Genomic DNA, 16168 nt, shown 5'->3' with positions numbered 1-16168 from the left:
CGAAGTCCATTGTCGCGCTGTGCGTCTATTTTGACCGGATTTTTTGCGGCAGCCTCTGCATCTCCGGTTGTTTCCAGCCCCGCGAAGTATTCCTGTCCTGGCCTAGCCTCACGCCGAGTTTGGCAACGAGGAAAACTGCGCGTGGATATGCTCTTCTCGAGCTCGAGCCCCCACATGCAGCAGAGCTTTCCGTCCTAGATCAGCGTGCGTCTCTGTGTGCAGCGTCATGGGGTGTTCCTTTCATGAAGAGTGCCTCTGTACAAATTTGTGGCATCCTTCTTCAGTCTGTCGATTGCGGGTCTCCTGTGGGTCACACGGAACGCCTCGTATTCGTGAATGAATTGCTTCATTTTGCTTCAGCGTGTAAAGCGTCCTTGCTATATCGTACTTCCCGTCCTCCGCTGTTTGTAAACGGGTCGAACCAGTGCGAGACGCGTGTATCCTGGCTACGATCAGCGGTCCAATTGTTTTACTCCTGTCAGCAGCCGTGGTGGGTACATAGTCCGCGTTGCTGAGGGGCTCCACGAGGCACGCCGAAAACACGCAGGCGCTCGCGGTCGGCTTCAGCGCGAGCACACTAGCCCACTTCAGGACGGTTCCAGCGCACAGACAAGCATATAGTGTGCAGCGGTTGATTTTCGAGAAGGTCGCGGGTCGACGGTGTCACCAGTGTTTCAAGTGCAACAAGGAACCAGCCAGCAACCCGGAGCAGAGGGAATTTCTGTCCTGAAACCCGCTGCAGTGTCCATGACAGACCGAGGAAAACATCCTCTGATTCAGATGCAAGAATAAAAGGCATGCGTATACAGAGAACTGACCAAGACACAATCAAACATGAGAAAGCAGTCGCCATTCCCGAAGCACATAGCGACGTCCTCGTCGAGGTGCTTTTTCAGTTTCCTCCGAGGACACCTGGGCAGACGACGCGTCGATTCGCTGGGGTATTTACACCGGCTTGATCTGCAGAATACCCCACCACACGACTCCAGCAAAACTTGGAGAGACTTCCTCTGTTCCGCTGAGATTCGCTTTAGCAGACAGCGCTGAGCCACCAGGAAAGAGGCTCTCCGTGGGCGCCGCACTTGACGGCAGCACATTATGCGGCGCTAAAAGTAATCCCATCCAAAGCAGCGCGAGAGGAGACACGGACACTGGTCCGAAAGGTTCGCGCTGACTCACGGAGGCACACTTACTCGGAAGTGCAGACCGATCAGGGAGAAAATGAAGCACTTGAGGTCCTGGACTAAGTAGTAGAACACGCGCAGGCCATCTTGGTCTTTGCTTCGTTGGACGTCAGCCATAGAGCCAATTTTGGAAGTCTGCATCCACGCAGCGCACGCCCACTGGCTTCTTTTCAGCCAACCCGGTCTCTGCCACCCAAGAACGGGCCAGCTCCCATTCCCAGGACCTTGCACGCCGTGCAAGAGAAATGTGAAGTGCGATTTTTCGTGTGCAGAGATGGACCTGTATCTCAGTCCCGCATGCATGAGGGAAGACGGTCTGGAACTGTGGAGCAGCACGCTCTGCAATGCAGCGGATTACGAAGTAACTCGGCAACGAAAGAATTTACCGTGAAAGAAATGTGGTCTTTGCCCAGGACAATTTCGAGTTCCTGGCGACCCACGCGGTCGGGCGCAGGCCAGTTGTTGTCGTCTTCCCTGCGGCACAGTCCACCCAACACGCTCAAAGCGACATTTGCTCGCGGCGCCGGAGGCTACGCGCGTGCAAGCGGTTGCGACAAAAGCAACTGGAAATACGACCGTTCCACCAGCACGTGCACAAGTTCACCGGAAAAAGCTGCTGGTGAGACTGCTGGCGCAAAATGCACACAGAAAAGGGAAAGCCCACCAAGAAGTGTGTCAGCGGTGAAACCAATTGTGAGCTACATAGCAAACGCGAAGAACGAACCCTCCTGCAGGAACCGGCTCCATCGCAGGACCACGGAAGTGATGCTTAATCAAACGCTCAACATCCGTCTCAGCGCGAAGAAAAAGCAGCCTCACCGACGAGACCATAACAGCACAAAACAGAGAAACCCGGTACGGAACGCAGACGCTCGCCGCCTTACTTGATAATCTCGGACTCCTCCACAATCCGTCGCAGCTCCTTCATCACAGACTGGCTGACGTAAGCTGAGACAAGAACAGTACACCACAGGTCGCCAGTCGCTCCTCCCACGCTCTTTCGAGAGCTACCCTCTTCGGAAAGCGCACATCCCGGGAAAGCGCCGGCAGCGAAACCAAGTTAACGAAAAAAAATCCACGAAACTAATGTCTGTCGCGAACATACATGCAACGAAAAACGATGGGAAACTTGCGACTCGCGAGGGCGTGCAATCAGGCGTGCCGTTCTGAGAAGGCGGAGCGACGACGTGATGCGGCGTAGGCGACTTGTCCATCCGGTCTTGCGTGGATAAGTGAGACCTAAAGTTATCCAGGACGACGGAGAATGCTGTCCTCCGTGTAAATCTGGGACTCACCTTCTTTGCGAATCATCGTATCGTTCTTGTAGTTGGAGTTATTCGCGTATCGGAGTCTGCCCTCGGGTCTGAACTCGAACTCGAGGAATTCGTGGCCGAACTTGCCCTTGTGTCCGACACTGCAAGCACGTCGCAGAGAATACCCCTCTGGTGCACATGCACAATATGCACAGGGAAACAGGCCCCCCCTATCCCGGTGTTGAGAGACTCAGCCCGCGGCGGGTGAAGGCACGGGCCCCAGGTCGGTGCTCCCCGGTAAAAGGAAACCCAGCCAAAACGCGGCCGACCGTCCAAAGTTTGTCGCTGTAGATATCATCAGTAAGAATGGGCAGCAACGAGAAGCAAGTGGGATACGGGTGACAAACGTAGCGAAGTACTTACTAGTATCGAAGATAAAAATCATCCTCTTCCGCAGACGCCATTGTTGCTGAATCTGCACGCAAGCACGACCTCCAGCATCTGCGACCTCATGAGCAGAGGCGGCACCATAACAGCTCATGCAGGTTTCAAGGCTAGGCTAGGTTCACTTGTTGTGCCGCCAAGAAACGGGACAAAGCTTGTCACTGCTGTGTCGCTGACGCGTCGGTCAAACTCGCGCCGGCTCATGCAGGCTTTCCGCCCCTCACGGCAGCCAAGTGGCGGCGAATTATTTCGAAAAGTGCTCGCAGCGAAGGCGGAGGTGTGTCAAAAACGTTGAAGATCCTCGCTGAAGGAGAAGGCGTGTCAAGTGAGTCTTACAATCTCTATACGATTGATTCGCCGCGTCAAAATACACCCGTGGAGAGGGAGAGTACGTGCTCACCTGCCCGCCGCCAACACCTGCCGGGCAAAGACACAAATTCCCGCTCCTCAGCAACCTTCAAGGAGTAGTATGTTTCACTTTAGTCCGTGACCAGCGGGAGAAATTAAGAATGAGGTTGCCGGTGTCAGACTAGAAGCCAGAAGGCGGGAGGTCACACGCTGCCGCGCACTGAGCGCCTTCAGTGAAATATTGGTTTAATTCGCCTCTTCAAGGAGAACCACCGCCGACCACGCGACCCAACTTCGCCGTGCATATCAAATCACAGCAACTTTTTCCCAGCGTGAATGGCACAAAACGGCTCTCTCCGTCCGCAGGCAGCGCCGAGAAAAGCTGGATTCGTTCGACATGCAGTCAGTGGGGTTTGGTGATTGCGTGCCGCCGACTGCTTCTCCGTCTGGCTACTGCGAGAGTGTGCAGAGCGTATCGCCCTCCTACTCTATGTGACACACTGGAGAAACCTCGCGCCTTCCGTGCCTCGAATACACTCACGAAACCTGACGATAGCTTCTCGCGTTTCATAGTGCCTCGCACAGTACGATTGCGCACTACAAGGGGAGGCCTCACGGGCAAGGCAACTCAGGGCGGCACCGCGTTTTATTGCAGCGCTGAGACAGGCGCGGCTTCTAAGAAGTTTGCATAAAATGAAGCGATGACATCAGCAGCGGGCAAGTTTAAAACGGAATCATAGGATCGCGGCGTCGACCAACCGTGCGTAAAACACATGCACACCGTATGTGAACCACAGCCAGTCACGCGCGGTCCACAAAGCATGTTAGTGGCATTGCATTTTCTTTCATCTGTACGGAACCTCTAATTTCTCAGTCGGGTCCCAGGTATACCCACGAAATGTCCGTATGGAGGAATCACGAAGCCTTGGGGGCTGCGGCCCATTCTGAAGCGGGGCTCACCCCAGCGGCGGAGCCACCCGATGCGCGGTCGCTGGGCGTAGAAACAAAAACGTGCGCATTCCAGCAAGCTGATATCGCGAAAATCTATGTTGGGTTGCCGTTGTCACCTCGGGATGGGGCATGACCCAGTCGGACGGGCCTACTCTCCATATATTGTGGCCTGGCTGTAGCCCGTCGAGTGGAGATGGAGCAGCATGAAGGGTTAAAATCTGCCTTGCTACACTACAATAATAACACACCCGGCTGCGAGTTACGGCGTAGACTAGTACAGTTACTGGACGTGAATTCGTGCAGCCAGAGGGAATTTGGCGACAAGTCAGGCGATGTGTTATGTCAAGTGGTCACGTACAACAGGGTCATAGCTCTTGTTGGCTCGGACGAATGACAAATGCAAAGGAGCGCAGGTAACTTCCGCTTTTTAGGGAATTAACCCCCAAGCTCTCGCTTCCAATGAACGCGTCATGTGGAGGGCCGGCTTCAATTTCCACGTCTCCTCCTTCATCAGTCTGCGAGGGCATGTATGCAAATATCATCACGTGTTCTCAGCAGTGGTTTCCGAGCCTACCAGGGCACCAGCATGAATGGCGGCTCGGCAGACAGAAGATATCGGACTGTAGAATCCTGCGGCAAGGGACATGCCGTGCGATGAAGGGAACAGACGCAACTGCTGGCTTACCAGTACCATATACTGCCTGATTCACCGCCACCGAACAGTTGGGGGGGCAAACCACGAGTTCCCTCTCCCCAACTCCCAGCTTTAGAACAAAGGATCCGTTATTGGCGCACGTCAGCGCCCGATAGTGGGGAGCTGACGTGACAGAAAAGGCAAGCACTTGAGGAACGGCCGTTGCGCTGCTTAATACACCTAGAGGAAAGCATGAGTTGACTGCCGCGACCGAGCCGGAATAAAACAAGCTTTACCGTAGTGGCCCCTCGAGGCTGTGTACGAGGTCATGCCATCATGAAGCGTTACTACAGCTTCTCCGCCATGTCGCTGTATTACGCCCATGTGCAGAGCCGCTTTGCATATCGAACTATCTGCTGAATATATCTTGCAGCCGTGCAGCTCTGCCGGTGAGAGTGCACAGTCCGCGGGGCAGGATACAAGGACCTTATGTCCGGTGGCTCCACTGAATTCAGGTTTCAGCAGTGTGTCTTTGCAAGTTAGTCGCAGTGCAGCGTTCGTCGCGGGGCGGCCACCTTCCGCCAGTGAAGGCTCTTGAGCGGAGCACGAGGAGATACAAACTCGCCCGTCTTCCGTTCGACGCAGCCCTCTCGGCATTCTGCCAGGCTCCGGTACAGGACCCGTTTCCCTCCGCAGCTGTGTTATTTGTGCCGGAGACAGAACGTAGTCAAAGAGATGAACAGCTATGATTTCGCCCTTGAAGTAGTCTGATTCAGAGGCGCTCGCCCGTCCAATTATGAGCTTCGGCTACACGATTAGTAACGTGTCACCGGCGTGTAACGGACAGGAGGAAGAATAGTTCTTGCCTTTAGATTAAAGCTATAGTCTGTCTTCTGGTACGCAACTTTTTTTCCGTTTACAAAGATTGCGACGGCCCTCTCCGGCGCGAAGTATGTTGCCGCGCAGGTGAACGGTTCTGCGTAAGGTGTTTCAGTCGCATGGCCTGGCCTACTGCTGCAGAAACGTGACTAACCACCGAGAGCGGGCTTGAAACCAGATCGAATGAGCCTGGGATGGCAAGTTTGTTCGAACACTAGTTCATCATTATTATCGATGGCCAGCATGAAGCCGTCGCAGTCGCCGTTGGAGACAAGCGCTCGCCACTTCCCTTTCTTCCCTGTTTCAATAGAAAGGCGGTAGACACTGAAAGGCCGTCCGCAAAATAGAGGAAAGCTCACCGGTCACGGTAGCTTTAACAGCAAGGGTGAAGTCCCGGAAGCCCGAGACGAGGCTTCCGCCAGGCAGATTAGAGGCGTCAACAAATGAGCCAGGGCGGCCCTCGAAGCCTACAAGCGATTGAGTCCCGTCGCCTCCGCGCTCGTTTTGGGAAGCATCTTACCGGGAAAGCTTTGGGGTGGATACCAGTGGAGTTTATCCTCGAAAAGCTGCGATTCCGATCCGTTTTCTATTTCCGTGAATCGAGCTTGCTTCGGGGCTGCAAGAGCATGAGTGTCGATGGTGCAGGACGGAGATGAAAGCAGACGTACCTACAGCTGAAAGTGCACTCCTTCTCGCCTTTCCCGCCTGCTCTGACGCACGTTCCCGGAGTTCGGACGCCACCCTCGACACTACAACTGCAAGGCAACTGGGCGTGAGCAAGCTGTACTGTTGAAGTAATCCTCTGTCGTTTACACTTACACGAACGCGGGTACGGGCCGCTGGCGGAGCTGCGGATGTTGTGTTGGTCTGTGCTTATAAACGACGGCTGTCTGTGCCCAATGTCCACGACAATATCGCCGCCGGATGCTTCCAGGGCTCCTGCGTGGATTGCTGCCTTGCAAATCTAAAAGCCACATGCCCTCTAATTCCTTTGGTACTTCAGCTGCATCGTTTTACCGGAGAGTCATCCGTGTACACGAACGTCCCTTTAACATCTCCAGGCGCCTCTCTATCACATGTCTGTAACCATCATTCTCTTTCAGGACTCTGGCAGATAAGAACTCACGCGCAGCCGTCAGGACAGGAGGCGATGAACGTCGTGCCAGGGCCGCCTTCCATGTCTCTCCTCGTGACGGGTCTGTCGCTGCAAGTGAGTGCCAGACTCCTTATTGGGAGGACCCCAAGGTCGGGTTTTTCTTCAGCCGTGAACAAGCCGATTCCAGAGGGATCTCCTTTGCCTTCGCACCCAACAACGATGTCCTCATCATGGACACAGTATATGTCCTCCTTGACCAGGTGGGGGCAAATCCGAAGTTCCGTTTCGTCCCCTGCACAAGAATCGCTCTCATCCAAAGGAGCCAAAGACAGCTTTCAGTGAATCTATTTACCTTTGCACGCGACGTTAACTGTGGCAATTTTCTCTAGTGCTTGTCCGCAGTAGTTCACACCCATGATGTCAGAGCAGCCTTTTGCTGAGTAGCCACCATGCTGGAAAAAGTACATGTTGTTCCGTGGCGTCGAGGGACTTCCAAGAGTTATACCTTCACTCCACTATATCCCATCTGCCTACAGGCGACACGCTCAGATTCTTTAGTCCATCCTTCTCCGCACACGCTACCAAAGCCTGCAGCTACCAGCTGTGCACCGGAATCACTGTCTCAAGTGCGGGAGGTAGCTAACCGTTAGCGTAGTATTCAAGCCTGCCGATACCCGACAACGATGGTGCTCCCGTGGAATCAACAATTCGCAGCGTCCCAGGGGGGGTTCAACGCCAGATGGAGTGCTGGTGCACTTCAGAACAACGTCGTTCGTGTGGTCTCCACACTGTGCCGTGGGTTCTTCAAAAGCGCATTCTTCAATAGAAGTCTCTTGACCATTGCACTGGGACGACGAGCCATGAGCCGATCTTTACATCATATGCGACAGTATCCGTCCTCTCACCATCAGGCCTACAGTAGGGGATGCACTGCATTAACTATTGTTCGAAGCGTTGCGCTCGCACGCGTTCTTACCAGCCAGAGCAACTGGATATCCCGTTCCCGCACACATGTCAACTCCCTCAGCGGAAGAGCAGCCATCCTCGAGGTAAACTCCGTGCTTGTAACCTATAAGGTTGCGAAGCGAATTTCTTTCACGTGGCCATCTCGCTGCGCCTTTTCTATGGTTACCCATCAACTGGCATGCTTTTATAGCCGCAGGTACGGAAAATCTTGAGAAATCTCCTTTTGTGCTAGAAACCAGCTCCTTCATCGCCAGTCGGAGAAACAAGAGCCACAAGACTCACCAAACAGTACCCCAGATGCCATTCCTTCGAACTTCCAGTCGTCCAGTAGATGACAGTTTCCCATATTCTATGTGGGACGGGGCGATTGGAGAAGGACGCATTTGAAGACTGCAGCAAACAGCCAGTACCGTTCACGAGCCGGATGTTTTTTTCAATGGCGTCGATTGATTCTGTAAGGTTTTTAGCATATGCCTCCGCCCGCAGCGCGTTAGTGGATCCGGGAAACGTTTACCACTTTGATACACATAGAATGAAAATCCCGGTTTTTCTGTGGAACTTTTGAAGTCACTCGCTTCGACACCTGCAATTTCACGACTAGTCGCCTCACGGAACACTGGAAGAACACACAGCGTCCGGCCAACCTGCGTAGGTCAATCCACTGTAGAGTGGCAGGCTATCTACAATAGCCACAACAACAGTGCCGCCCGATGGAGACAAGACGCCGTCGTTCACCGCTGCAGCGTAGATTGAACTTCGGCTCGGATGGATGGTGGAGCCCAACACCCTGGCAAACTCGGATGCTTGGCAATTTTGAGGACATCGCACTTTCATGACTTCCATTCCTAACGGTGTTCTGATTCCATAAATTAGAGCGTAGCCCGCCTGCTGCACTGGCTATCCCCCCTTACGTGTTGAAAATATCCGCGGCTCTCGTGTAGCAGTCAATATCTTGCGACGGCATATCGACGTCAGAGGGCTTTAGCGGGACGTGAACAGCTTGCTCGTAGGGCTTTCCAATCCAGCGTTTCACTTTGAACGCAAACATGCTCCCGTCCTCCGTCCGGACATTGAGGTAGTCACAGTACCAGGGGTCGTCTTGCGCTGTGTTCGTCAACATGATCGCCTCCAGATCACCAACTGAAGGGCATTCAAAAGCAGAATAGGAAACAACATGGCCATGCTGGGGTACGTGGAGATCCTACCGTCAGCCGCTCTAATGTTGACACGCTTGTTACTCCCGACGTCTGGAGCTTGAAGAATGGGCTGAGGATTCGTGCTCCGTGAACCACCCACAAGGTTCAGCTCGATGCTGCCAATAGTGCCAGCTGAGACAGGATGAGGTAATTACCACCGTGCCCTTTCATCGGTATCACGCGCAGCTAACCGTGCGGATCAGCCCCAGTCTGCACAGATATCTCGTACTTTTTGTTCCCAGAGAGCAAATAAGCCTGAGGACAGAATGGCTCTGCAATTTTAGACACGAAACCGCCTGCGCCTTTGCCTTACTGCTTCTGGGGACTGGAAGTCGAGCTGCCCTGTGCAGTCAAATACCCAGTACCGAAAGTCCTTCCAGACGATAATGCGCTCGCATCTCCACGGCTTTGTGCTGGCCAACGTCAGATGGACGAATTCCGGATCACCCACGTCAACTCGCTCCGCGTGGATTCTGAAGAGGAGGTCGCCTTTCGACATCAACGCGGAGTTCTTGAGGACTCTAACCTTTTCTCTGTCCCGGTTGAGTGAGAGGAGACCTTGATCGGACGTGTATGCCGTCCATTTGAACCGGCGACAACGAGGCTGATATCACTTCTGTACGGCAAAAATCCAGCTGCATCCTATGGGGATGCTGTGGGTACGACGCGGTCACGTACCGAAGGTTCACGCCAGGCGCGACGACGGGGACGACTTCTATAGTGTAGCGCGCAGAGGCAAATTCGGGAGGAACACAGACACCGTACTCTGGCTTCCCCTGTTCTGGTACGGCCTTGCACCACTCCCGTGCGAGACATCTGGTTGCTGCCAAAAGCAGTAAGGCGAAAACCAAAATTGAGCATCGCCATTTCGGGGAGCTCCCCTTGGTTAGATCATACACCATCTTTGCAGGTGCAGACGCACACGGTTCCCGGTCTTCTTGGCTCTTTATAATCTAAACTTAAGAAGCCGGTGACGATGATTCTGCCTAGAGCTTTAGCCGTGGCAATGACAAATGACCTAGACCAACATATAGGCGACCATTCAGTATACTTACACCACGATTACCTCTGATATCGAAACGTGCTCTGATTTTCTTTTGTATCATCAGCGTGACTTATTTTTTGTGAACGTACGGCGGTCTCCTCCGTGACATATTCCTCGTCGTGCGTAGCACGAACACAGTGGAACAGTGATCGCTTGCCTGCGATGGCGCAGACTGCTCATGGGAGGGCACCATTGGAACCGTGGCTCCCGTGCACAATTCCGTTACACTCAACAGCACTCAGGAGATCACCGCGCTGCGCGAACCTAGGGTCCAAGCATCCGCATGAAAGTGCGTGTCCGACTTCCTGCTACGCAAATGGTATGCAAACAACACGAGCACGGTCTGGGATTATTTGCTCACTCGATAGTGCCTACGATAGAACGAATGCAATGGTGTGTTCGAATTCCGATACTCCAACCATAAATAGCTCAGGCGTCGGCCCCATGAGCCCCGGATCCATACGGGCTCAGGCTACATGCATCACTGGCACATGTGCAAAACGCGAGGTGCTTGTGGCAAAGACTGACACGCGACTACTGGAGCCAATCGCGCGGGCTCCTCTGACTGCCTACTCTTGCTTCCGTCCCCACCTGGGTGGGACTCTTCCGTAAACGGACCAGTTTGTGATTGGACGCAATACTCATGATAATAGCTAGAAACGACAGGACGCACCTGCTCCCGGATGGCAGTATCGGAGCATTGCACCCTATTAAAGAAACTATCCTTTAAGCACACGGGACGCAAAGGTTCCTTTCAAGTTTGAGTTCCAGCAGATCACGAACACACACACATCATGGCGATCAGTGGTGCGAACCCATTTTCTACCGAAATCAAACGTGGTGGCATCAAGCCAAGTGAGCTACTTCACTCATCTTCCGCCGTGTCGAGACGTGCGTGTCTGTTCAGTACCAGGACATTGAGTTGGTCAGCCCGCTCCAGGATTTCACGACGCTTCCGTGAAGAGATGTTGTGGGCAATCTCTGCTGCGAACTTGGTGTTGTGCATCAAGAGCAACTCGATATCCTTGGGAGAGGAGACAAGGAACTTGAAGAAGCCGTTGGGCAACATGTGACGTGTCTTCTTGTTTGAACCATAACCGATGTTGGGCATGGTGTTCGTGCCCTTGAACTTGCGGCGCACACGGCAATCAATACCCTTGGGCTTCCTCCATGATGACTGCACACATCAAACAAGAAAAACATGCTAATACAGTGTCTTCTCTTATGACAAGATGCATACACCAGAGGGCTATAGCGATGCCTGGAACAGACTTACACTCAAACGCTTGTAGCGATCGGACTGGAAGCGGGGGAAGCTCTTCGTGCGCTTCTTCACGATGGATCTCTTCACAGTCGAGACCGGCGCCATCTGAAGAAAACACAGAAACAGGAGGCGAGCTCTTCTTTTGCGTTGGTGGTCGGGACGTCATCAACATACCACGCCACAACAGAACTCCGCAGACGTGGGCACGCTTAAAGCAAGGGGGCATACCCAGGAAACTAGCACCAGCCGGCGTCTGAATTGCTTGCTGAGGCGAGAAATATACCCGCCGGTGGCTCCACCACTCGCAAAAAAAGATACCACTACACCGAACGACCCCAGCTCACGCATGGAGGCAAAGGCGATCTTCACGGGATAATATGCAATACTTCGCGGCACGGGGGGAACGTGTCACAACCGATCACACGCCACATGTCCTACAAGGACCTTGCTGCAAAACCGCATAACGATAACGGCGCGAAAAATGGTCAGAGGCCCGAGTACCATCATCGAATGGGTCTTTATTTCGTACAGACGAATACGACATGCGTCCCCCCAACAGGAAAGCGGCCCCCACAAATTGAATAAAGGTCGGTGATGGCATATGCCTTACTGCGAATACGGGGGCTAATGGAGTGTGGGCGCCTGATCCAGAAAATGCCAGAAATCGGCAAAATTGTGACGAGAGGTAAAAATCGGCTGAACCAGGTGCTACACGCTCGCCAGAAACCCCTGCGCGGTGCGTACACAAAGTCGCAAGAACATGAAACGGAGGAGGCGAGGACGTCTCCCGTACTGGCTGCTCGCGCATGCGCGCATCCGAGTGCCGTCGCCGACGCTCGCGTGGTAATGCCTCTATTGCGCTGGACGTGCCTTCACGAAAAAGCGTTGCATGCACCCCATTTATGGCAACTCTCTGTGGGGGTATGACCCGCAGACGCAGCTGAAGATGCCAGCTTTTCCGCCATCTTTCATGCTTGTGTCTAAGTCAAGACCTCGAAATATATGCTGTCGTCGTTTTTTTTTGTATGATTGGACTCTGTTGCTACGTTCGAGCGTATCTCTCTTTCTTTTACCCCAGTGAGCTCGACAGCTGGCATGCACAGGGACTCTGGCAAAGCTGACGATACGGGCTCTTGCAGAAAGTTGGTAACGGCGCGACTTTTTGATTGAATCGGTTTTTTTTTTTTTTTTACCAACGGTTCTGTTCGCTACCGAGAAGGCGGTCCTCACTCTTGATTTCGTTTCATATTCTTTTTGTCTGCAAGAGCGCCTTTGCATTGCGTCTACGTAAGGTTCGCGAGAAAGGCGAGAATCACATGATGCAACTTTCTCTATTTTTGCCTCCGATGACCATCATCAGCCTTGCCGGAGCAACGTCAATTCAAGCGAGGTTCTGAGGGACAGTTGCGCGCCTTTTATTACTTCTGTTTCTGCTCCCCTCGATTTCTAAATGTCTCCTCCGGCGTCCAAGGGGCGATCACCCGCCTCTATCGTGTTGAACAGCAACCGACTTGTTTGTGCGGCGGAGGGCCCTCGGCACACCAGCAGCGGGGGCTACGCAGGCGCTTTCCTGAGCTCGTCCTGCGTAGATGATGTCTTTTCCATCGAGAAGTTCAGTGAGAAGACGTCGATTAAGTTCCTGTCCGCGTCTCCAGAGCGCGTCGTCTTCGAACTCAAGGGAGTAGACGTGGCCATTCCAAACGCACTGCGTCGAATCCTCATTAGCGAGGTCCCTACAGTTGCCATTGAGACCGTTCAAGTATGTCCTTTGTTGAAATTTCGGCGCCGGATGCGTCACACTTCAGACTTGTTGGTTCTTAGAAGAACTTGTCGCAGTTCGAGACGAGAGGTGCCTGTAATGGCAGATGCGTCGTATCCTTTCCTGTTTCACTATTGCTCAGATATGGCAGAACACAGGGGTTGTACAGGACGAAGTTCTCGCCCATAGGCTGGGTCTGATTCCCTTCGTCGTGGACCCAACAGCGCTCAATTACCGACAACCCAATCAGGACTTTACAGACGAAAACGCCCTCCGCGTTTCTCTGCACGTCAAATGCACGGAACAGAGTCTGGGCCCTCATCAGACAAGTTTACCAGGTAACCACCTAAACATTGCTGTTTCTGCGTTACAAATATGTGAAGCACGTAGGGGACTGGGTGGTTAGTCTTCCGGTGGAAGAGCACACGGAAGATGCTTGTTCAAAATTCTTCCATGCCGCCTGGCGTGATCGAAAGCCGCTTATTCATCGTTTAACCGTGGCACAGAGCTGTGAGGCACACTCCCTTATTGTGCTGGTATCAACCGTGTCCGTTTCGAGTCCAAATCGAATTCATACGTCTGCTCCTTTGTGGAATGTGTGATGTTTCGGTTGATTCGCGAGTAGAACATACCGTCACCTCGCGGCGTGCCACTATGCTCGTGCTCTGATTTCTTCCTCAGTGTACGCTAAAGACATAAAATGGGAGCCGATGTCCCCCAGTCAGAAAGAAGCCTTTGCGGCGAGTCCTCCCCGTGCGGTGCATCCCGATATCCTGATCACAAAACTCCGGCCAGGACAGGTATAAATTGCTAAGAAGTGAATGCAGGAGCGTTGCAGAATGGTCGCTGCACGCAGGATTCCTGGTTCCAGCCAGCTGCGTTCCTCCGGAGGCGGCGGAAACAGCGAGAAGGGGGGGCAGGAAGCAAGATCCACAGTCAAACATTGCAGCGAGGAAGCGGCGTTTCAGGCATGTAGAGGAGGATACTGAGAAGAGAAGCAGCACGCATCTAGACGAGAAATGGGTGCCTGGAGTATAGGGTGAATGGATTAAATGATGAACAGCCACTTTCGGAGAAAGCGTTCGAGGGATATGCGCTCAGCTCCACTTTTCGTTCATGCTGGGCCTGCTTTCCCCGATGATGCCTTGTGCCCAGGAAATCGAATTGAAGGCGTATTTGGAAAAGGGTGTGGGGAAGACTCACGCGAAGTGGTCGCCCGTATGCACTGCCGTGTACCGCCTTGAACCAGAAATCGGTACGTAGGTTTCTTTCACTTTGCAGCAGCGCGGGCAGTCAGCCGAATCAGACCTGGAGCGCAACTTGCACGGCTGACGTTACCATTGCATTTCTACGACGCCGTCGCCTTGTCTACGTGTGTCTCCCTGCAGTCTTTAAAGAACCAATTCAGGGAGAGGAGGCTACAGAATTGTGCAGTCTGTGCCCTATGGGCGTCTTTGATATTGAGGACACAAGTAAGCGACTTGCGTTCCACCACAGCGCCTTCTTCTCTTGGATTTCTGGTGCACTTTGTATTGATTGCCTTCGCATCCCTTCCCCTACTGTCGCATACCTATCTCTTTTCCGACCATACACGTACTTCAACTTTACCTTCGAACCTCGCACACGTTGCTGGACTCATACGAATGAAGCTAGCGTATTGCTGGCAGTTTTTCTTATTGATAATGGAGGCTAAAACGGCTCAAAGGCTTGACGAATGCGATTATTCACCTTCGTTCGCACGCTCATCCTGGACTATGTTATGTGCCCTCTCAGCTGGCGAGGCCTACGCTCGGTATCCCCGCAACTGTACGACATGCCGCGCTTGCATTGAGCGGTTCCCGAATAAAGTTGAACTACGGAAAATTAAAGACCGCTTCATTTGTAAGATAAGAAAAACATGTGTAGAATTTCCGGAGCAGCTGCACAGCTTCTGCAGGGCAAGGCTGCACCTCACGCGGGCATGCGTTGTCTGTTCCACTGCAGTTTCCGTCGAATCTTCTGGCGCCGTCCCCGCTCCGCTTCTTTTCAAGGTGAGACCCCTTCGCATCTTCGTGCCAGTTCATGAGGAACGACGTAGCGAGTCAGAGTTCCGTTACGGAGCCACTGCCTGCTTTATGGGTCGCTTGTAACGCAGCACCTTGCCGCTGGGTTGGACAGTATTTGCGGATCACACAACTTTCCCATTTTGCGCTGTCTCTCGTGGCACTGCAGTCTCAGCTACCCTGCTTCATTTGCGTCAGCGATGCACTTGGTGTGTGATGTTGTACTTTTGTTGTTTCTGCCCCATCCGGATCATCATGTACTTCTGTTCGTTCCTTTCAGATGGCCATTGAGATTCTGAAAGAGAAAGCGCTCACATTCCGCCAGATAATCGACGCAAAGCTTGCTGCGGACCTCTGATTTTTGAGGCCACTGAGGCCTCCCTTCACTCTCAGCTTCAACGCTTGGAGAGACTTTTCTGAGGACAGATCTATGATGGCTTGGAAGCCATTCGTAATGCAGCGCCTCCCTCAACCTTTTTGTTGGTACAACTCCTGTGGCTGCCTACACCATATCTCCTGATTTCAGTCTTTCTTGAGCCCGACGGTGTAGTGCCCGTTGTACCTGACTTCTAGCAACGGTCACCATGTACATCTGCGACAGCTTACTAGCTAAGTGCATGTCACTGGCCGCCTATGCCGCCAGGGATGAGAAACGTCGGTTGGCTTTCTGTTGTTGCTTGTCTGCGTTTTCCGTCTGTATACGTACTGGTTTTACTTCTTCAAATAGCACTTCCGTATCACGCATGCGTAATACCTTCAGACAGAGTACTGCTTCTAGGGCTTGAAGTTTTTTTTTTTCTTCTAAAAAGAGAGGCACCCGACACATCGCCCCCTCATTTACGAGCATTGGGCCCTATGCCAGGCTCCCAGTTAAACAGACTTACGTTTCGCATGCGCTTCCTGGAAGCTGTTCCGTTCCCACAAGACTCGCCAACGAATAGAAAGAGACTTGATACTTCAGAACATCCGCACGCAGGACTGTTAGGGGGGGAGGGGGGGACCGGGAACTGCTCGGCTTCTCTACATTTAAAGAACTGCCAGGGGAATCAAATCTCCTGTACCTTAGAGTAGATTGGATGGGGTCCGTAGTTAGCCTTTCCACTAGTT

The 16168-nt window shown here is 53.0% G+C and overlaps 3 protein-coding genes across 3 annotated transcripts; 1 reads left to right on the top strand and 2 right to left on the bottom strand.

Moving 5' to 3' along the window:
- Positions 1–1175: 1175 nt before the first annotated feature.
- On the bottom strand, positions 1176–10697 carry BESB_050440 (uncharacterized protein; the record flags this gene model as incomplete). Its single annotated transcript, XM_029363495.1, has 31 exons — positions 1176–1319; positions 1571–1658; positions 2069–2132; positions 2480–2598; positions 2861–2912; positions 3218–3281; positions 4755–4810; positions 4866–5054; positions 5111–5621; positions 5681–5790; positions 5848–5991; positions 6053–6160; positions 6214–6309; positions 6362–6448; positions 6513–6657; positions 6711–6762; positions 6820–7081; positions 7142–7225; positions 7766–7858; positions 7922–7983; positions 8038–8104; positions 8166–8207; positions 8270–8338; positions 8418–8611; positions 8667–8895; positions 8961–9083; positions 9143–9206; positions 9265–9424; positions 9478–9567; positions 9630–9774; positions 10670–10697. 31 exons carry the CDS (start codon positions 10695–10697, stop codon positions 1176–1178), a joined length of 3741 nt encoding a protein of 1246 aa, XP_029220861.1.
- Positions 10698–10861: 164 nt separating this feature from the next.
- BESB_050430 (ribosomal protein RPL32) lies at positions 10862–11365 on the bottom strand (the record flags this gene model as incomplete). The annotated part of the gene is made up of 2 exons (XM_029363494.1): positions 10862–11173; positions 11273–11365. The coding sequence occupies 2 exons, from the start codon at positions 11363–11365 to the stop codon at positions 10862–10864; spliced, it is 405 nt and encodes a 134-aa protein (XP_029220860.1).
- Positions 11366–12710: 1345 nt separating this feature from the next.
- On the top strand, positions 12711–15419 carry BESB_050420 (DNA-directed RNA polymerase I RPAC1; the record flags this gene model as incomplete). Its single annotated transcript, XM_029363493.1, has 8 exons — positions 12711–13019; positions 13162–13357; positions 13701–13819; positions 14175–14274; positions 14408–14491; positions 14793–14900; positions 15003–15049; positions 15342–15419. 8 exons carry the CDS (start codon positions 12711–12713, stop codon positions 15417–15419), a joined length of 1041 nt encoding a protein of 346 aa, XP_029220859.1.
- Positions 15420–16168: the final 749 nt, after the last annotated feature.

This window comes from Besnoitia besnoiti, chromosome III, assembly GCF_002563875.1.
Source record: "Besnoitia besnoiti strain Bb-Ger1 chromosome III, whole genome shotgun sequence".
NCBI lineage: Eukaryota > Apicomplexa > Conoidasida > Eucoccidiorida > Sarcocystidae > Besnoitia > Besnoitia besnoiti.
This window is presented reverse-complemented; position numbering and strand designations above follow the sequence as displayed.